This window comes from Cygnus atratus, chromosome 17 (genome assembly GCF_013377495.2).
Source record: "Cygnus atratus isolate AKBS03 ecotype Queensland, Australia chromosome 17, CAtr_DNAZoo_HiC_assembly, whole genome shotgun sequence".
NCBI lineage: Eukaryota > Metazoa > Chordata > Aves > Anseriformes > Anatidae > Cygnus > Cygnus atratus.
In genome coordinates, this window is record NC_066378.1 from 13,262,489 (window position 1) to 13,268,525 (window position 6,037).

The window sequence follows — 6,037 nt, forward strand, 5'->3', positions numbered from 1 at the left end:
ACTATGAGACTGACCAAATTTAATAAACTTTTGCATAGCGGTTTTCCACATCTGTCTGTAAGACACTGCATCGCTTCGGCCCCATCCAGAGACTGTGTTATAGTCCATGAAGACTCTAAATTGAAAACCTTGACGCCATCAAGTATGTATTTAGTTCTGGTGGTATGTTTTTGAAACCTTTGTAACCCAGAATGTCACGTGCAGTTGTATATGTTGTAGAAATGTCTGCAATAGCCTTCTTGAACAAGATGTAGCATGGTACGAACGCGGGCCCTCGCGCTTCCTCGAGTCAGCAGCCGGTGCCAGCCCCGAGCGAGGACAGCACCTGCCAGCCACTCCAAAAAAAGGCGGGGGGAATGCAAAAATGACACAAACAAAGCAAGCTGTCTCTAATTTTGGTGGAGAGAGATGGGAAAAGGTACCTGGGGGTGACGCCCAGGGCAGCTCTGGCTGGCTGGGACGGCCCCCGGGGTGCCTGCGCTCTGCCGTCCTCCTTTGGGGAAAGGAAATCAAAGAGGAGCCTCCGAGCCCCGCAGCTCCGGTGCTTGGGGACAAGCACTGAAAAAAGCCAGGACACCCCCTGCTCGGGGGCTCTCCCTGCACAACGTCCAGCTTTGGGGGCTGAAGCACTTTTTTGGTTCGGAGGCTTTAGGGCTGTGGGCAGGAGGAGCGTCCCCTTGCTGTGGCCGTTCCCCAAGCGATGGCTTTTACAGCATGGCTTGGCAAACTGGGACAAGCGCTGGGGTTTCGAGCTGTGCTCCTGCCCTGCGCTTTGCTCGGGGCTGACCCGGTCAAAGCACGACGGTGCCTTGGCTTCCCAGCACCGACCCCGTGCAAAGCTGTAGGAGCGGCACGGTGGCACCCGCCAGCCACGCGCCACCAGATCGCTTCCCCGGGGCGTCTCCACCCCTCTGTCCCCGCTAACGAAATGCCTTTAAGAGAGGAGGGTGGGTTGCGTTGGGTTGTTCTGTACTGTTTCCTGTCTGTTCAGTCTCTCGATGCATTTTGCAAGCGCCAAAAACCCGGCATGCCACGCGCCGACCCGTCAGCCGGCACCCGCCAGAGGCACCGGCAAAGTCCCGCGCGCCGTCGGGTGGGAGAGCTCGGTGCCAGGCCCCGAGGCTATGCATTGAATAGTTTTCCACTGTAGACATTTTTATCAGAATAGAAGGTATTTTTATACTCTGGTGGTCATCAGGGAGCGATTTTAAAAGCAGAACCCACTTGGCTCTCCAAAGGCAAGGCTCTGCAGGCACCGCAGCCCTGCCCGCACCAGCGTGAGCTTGCCCGAGGTGGCTCCTGCTGCTGCCACCGCGCTGCCGATGGTCGAGGCGTACCCATGGCCTACTGTTCTCCGTAGTGTGCTAGTGTTAGCTTTAGTGGAACGGGATTTGATGAAGCACTTAGGGATAGCCTTTCGAACACGGAAATCCTGTTGTACTAAACGCTAGTGGGACATACCGATCACATTTTGTTGGGCTCCTGTACTGTACTTCAAAAGTTTCTATGAGATCGATGAACTTTGTTAAAAATTTTGGAAGGAACAAGTTCTGTAAAGAGCCACTAAATACAGAAGTTGGATAAGACTCTGGCGTCGCGGTGTGTTTGTTCATGGGACTGAGACGTGCGGCGTTGGCTCCCTCCGGGTCACATCCCTGCTTTGGGTCTCGTGGCCATCAGCGCCTCCCAGTGCACTGGGAAAAAAGGGGGGGTGTTAAATGGGGTCGGCCCAGCTCGGGGTGCAATCCTGCCCTGTGGCAGGACATCCCTGGCAGGGGTTTGCCCTGGCACAGCTCTGTTCCGGACCACGGCTGCTTTAGTTTCCATCAGGAGCCGCCTGACCCTACAGAGCTCAGCACCGCCTGGCGATTTTGTAGCTTCCGCCACGAGGCGGGGGTGTTTGCGTTTGATGAATTAATAAATCCATATGTTGCGTATCTGTTTAAGCTTGTTTGTCGGCTAACACATCGGGAAGGATTTATTTTTAATGAATATCTGAATGTCTCGAGAAGCTCGGCCGGCTGCCATGGAAACTGCAGCCCTGCTCTGCGGCCGCCTGCCGGGGCCGCGGTCCACGGCTGGATGCTGGGGAGGGGACGTCGCCCTGGATGCCCTCGCAGCACCACTCTGAGCACCAAAACATGCAGCAGGATGGTGATGCCCAGCCTGGAGCAGGGCTTGGTGAGCACTTGAGCCTGGCTGGCTTCCTGCCTCGGTTTCCCCTAGAGGACCCCTCCCCAATGTTGCTGCAAGACCCAGCGTGAGCAAGGAGCTGGAGATGTGCGTGCGGTTGGAATGGGGACACGGGGTTGTGTTGGCCCCTTGCGTGGCAGCAGGTCCTGGTCCCTGCGTGACACTGCCACCGGCACAGCGAGGGGACAGGCATGGTGTCCCTGGCTGAGTCATCTGGCCGGGGACATCCCACCAAGGGGACACCCAAAACAGGAGGCATCACACAATGTTGGCCACAAGTCAGGGCTCGGAGGGGTTTTAGCACCAATGCACTCTGAGGCAGACAGTGCCTAATGAAGCTAGGAACTAATGGAGATATTTGACTGGGAGGGCTCGGATTATTGGGAAAAAATAAATTCTGCGGCTTGTTTGCAGACAATCTGTCTTCCATCTGATGACGCTTCTGCTTCCGCCCAAGCTGGCAACGCTGCAGTGATTTGTGTGCAAAGATAGCAGTGGGGACGGCTCGCTGGTTCATCCCCATCCTCGCCGGCACACCTGCCAAGCCACAGCCACGTGGATTTACGATCTCCTGGCCTCCACCATGCAAGTCCTGTTGCTCCAAAGGCAATCGCTGCTGCAGCTCGGCTGGGTGAGGTGATGTGCATGCTTCCAGCAGCTGCTGGGGGCATCCCATCCCATCCCATCCCATCCCATCCCATCCCATCCCATCCCCATCCCCATCCCCATCCCCATCCCCATCCCCACAGGCAGGGACCTGGGGCAAGCCCCCCACATTGGCTATGTCCTGCTGGGGTGACAGCATCCCCACCTGGCCCTGTGGACATGGCAGGGACAGGACTGGGGTTAAACTCACTGGTTAATTCCCACCTGAGCCGAACGCACAAATGAGAATCAGAGTTAGGAGGGAAATTCTGAAACTGTTTATTGTAGGAAAAACACGAGCCAGTTCTGGGAAGGCAGAGGGAGACTGAGACGGAGCCACCCAGCCAAACCCCAGGTGCTGCCAGTGCTTCTTTCCCCAGATCTGGGGGCAGACCCTGAGGGGAGGGATTCAGCAGAGGCAGCACAGGAGGAGCTGGTGCAACGCCCGGCTGCAGCACCGTCCCTTGTGTCCGAAGCACAGGAAAGGGCTGTGCCCAGAAATTAACGCAAACACACCATCCACATAAATGTACACACCACACCGGGTAGCTGGATACCGGGGTGTCACCCTGCCCCTGTGCCCGTGGTGTCGGTGCTGGTGCAAACCGCTGGGGAAACAGCAGAGAAACGTCTGCAGGAGACCCATGAACCGCCGGCGGTGGCCACGCTCTGCTTCGGCACATGAATCACTCGACACCCTCCACCGCTGACACATACGTTCCTGTTCGGCACCGCGATGCTTCCCCTTTGTCAGCCAGCCCACGGACGATGCCCTGCCCTGAAATATCCGTCCCGAAGCCCTGAGGGACGTGGCCGGGAGCACGGTGAATCTGAGCAGCGTGCTGCGGAGGACCCCAGTCCCTGCAAGGCTGCCGGCAGCGCACGAGCCCCCCGGTGGCACCGGCTGCGTGGTGGCCGCTGCGTGCTGTGCTGTCACTGGGGAAGGCCTGCGTGCGCCCATGTTTTCGTTCTTCAAACCACATCCTGCCGGAGCAGAGGGATGCAAGGGAGCTCATCTGAGATCAGGGTGGGGAAGGCGGCACAGGCCCCCCCAGCAGCGAAACACCCATCCGAACCCTCCCCAAAATCCTCGCGGGTGCATAACCCCCCCGCAGGAGCATCAGGAGCTCCCAGCAGACTTTGTTCAGTGTGTGTTTCCAAATGAAATCCGCAGGGGCTGCGCATCCCAGGTGGCACCGAGGGTACGGGACGGGCCGCCAGGGCCCGACCACGTCTCAGGGCTGGTGGTCACGCTGCCTCTTCAGCCAGTCCTGCCGCAGCCGGGCCACCTCCCGGCCGTACCGCTCGTGGAGCCGGCAGAAAGCGGAGGAGCTCTCGGTTGTGGCAGCCCCGGTGCTGCCCGGCTCGCCGCTGGACGCCCGCCTGCGCGGTGGCAACGGCGGTGGCCGCGGGTTGGTGTCATCATCGCTGCCGTCACAGCTGGTGGCATCGGGCAGCCGGTCGGTGCCTGGAGTGTTGTTCCACACCGCGCAGCCGTTATCCTTCGGCGGCACGGCGGGCAGAGCTGGCAGCCGCTCCGGGGACTGCTCCGGCCCCGAGGGCTGCGGCTTCCAGGCAGCAGGAGCGTGCCGGCAGCACGGGCGGCCGGCAGCCAGTCCCCAGCGCATCTCCTCGAGCTGCTTCTCCAGCTCCCGCACCACCAGGCGCATGTAGTCGAAGCTGGCCCGCGACAGCGACTTCACCCATGACTCCATGGCGGCCTGGCTCTCGGCCGCCAGCACGTAGGTGCGGGATTTGGTGCCGCCGAAGCGGATGGCGAAGGCGAACTCCTCGGCCGAGTCGCAGAGCTCCACCGTGCAGCCCTCCAGCACGATGACGCCCACCGGCTCGCGGCTCTCGCGCTCCTCGAAGTAGAAGAGCATGTTGCCCTTCAGCACGAACCAGCGCCGGTGGTAGGCCGTGTGCCGCTCGCCCCGCTTGTAGAGGAAGCCGGCGTTGTCGGCGGGGGAGTCGCAGGTGGCGTAAAACGCCAGGCTCCGCTCGTTCAGCTTCATGGCTCCGCGCCCTGCAGGGAGGAGAGAGCCCGGGGTTGCACATTAATAATTCGCCGGCTTTTTGTTCCTGGTGGCCCTGGCACCCAGGAAATGGAGCCGGAGAAAAAACACCGTGGCCACGTTAACCCCGCTGCGGCTGGCGGGTGCTGGCTGGGGGTTCACCAGGGAGGGGTTCCCCCTACCTGAGCGTTTTCCCATGGAGGAGACCCGGGCAGGGCTGGCCCCGGTGTCCCACGTCCCCCGGCGCAGGTGACCTTATCGCCGTGTTTGCCTTGTGTCGTGGCGCTCCTCCCCACCGCAGGCGGGGAGGGTTTATGGCCCACGCCACAGATCCGGCTCACTGGAGACCGTGTCACCCAGGGCAAGGCCCCCCCTCCCCACAGCGGTGCAGCGGTGGCCTCACCGTCCACTTCTTTCCACCCACCTGGACCACACGGGCACGGCTCTGCCTCTAGCTCCGGGCTCTGGCTGCCACCAGCATCAGCAACACATAGGTGGTCGCGGGGGGCACGGGAGCACTGGGTGTGGGGCCGGCCGCTGGCACGGGGCTGGCACCTCGCTGTCCCCTGAGGCTGGACACCCTCGGTGGCACCTCGCTGTCCCTCAGGGCTCAGCACCCTCGGAGCAGCCCCCGTGGAGCACCTGGCGGACCCGGGCGAGGATCAGTGCTCGCTTCCACCTGGCCCCACCGTGGGGTTAAGGGAGCGGGTGGGTGCCCCTTCCCCGGCTGCTGGGGGTGTCCCTGGGGACCCCAAAGTCCCGGGCACCTTTGGAGGCGGGGGAGGGGGGGGGCCCTCCCCTGCTCGGCGGCACCGGGACCGCCCCGGCCGAGCCCCACCACGACTTCCCCAGCCTCGGGCGCTCCGGTTCCCGCTCCGGTTCCCGCTCCGGTTCCCGCTCCGGTTCGGTTCGGCGCCGCCCCCGCCTCCAGCCCCGTCCCGGCTCCGCCAGCTCCGGTCCCCCCCGGCCACCTTTTGTCCTCGGCTCCCCGGTCTCCGGCGCGCCTCGGGCCGGCCCCGCGGGCGGAGCGCTGCCTCCCGGCTCCTCCTCCTCCTTCTTATCTTCTTACTCCTCCTCCTCCTCCACCGCCCCTCGCCAAGGACCTGGCTGGGGACCCGGGTTGGCCCAGCCCCCGGGGGGCCGCGGCGAGGGGCACAAATGCAGACCTGGGAGGCGCACACCCA

General features: G+C 62.3%; 1 protein-coding gene across 5 annotated transcripts; it reads right to left on the reverse strand.

The window, feature by feature from the left end:
- Window positions 1-3,094: 3,094 nt before the first annotated feature.
- PHETA1 (PH domain containing endocytic trafficking adaptor 1) lies at window positions 3,095-5,898 on the reverse strand. 5 transcript variants are annotated; one of them, XM_035565610.2, is made up of 3 exons: window positions 5,621-5,802; window positions 5,278-5,495; window positions 3,095-4,864 (listed from the first exon to the last, which is right to left on the reverse strand). In XM_035565610.2, the coding sequence occupies exon 3, from the start codon at window positions 4,851-4,853 to the stop codon at window positions 4,074-4,076; it is 780 nt and encodes a 259-aa protein (XP_035421503.1). In that variant the 5' UTR covers window positions 4,854-4,864; window positions 5,278-5,495; window positions 5,621-5,802; the 3' UTR covers window positions 3,095-4,073. The 5 variants fall into 5 exon arrangements, with proteins under 5 accessions (XP_035421503.1, XP_035421504.1, XP_050570121.1 ...); XM_035565611.2 differs by having other exon boundaries at window positions 5,278-5,390; window positions 5,533-5,802; XM_050714164.1 differs by lacking the exons at window positions 5,278-5,495; window positions 5,621-5,802 and adding an exon at window positions 5,825-5,898.
- Window positions 5,899-6,037: the final 139 nt, after the last annotated feature.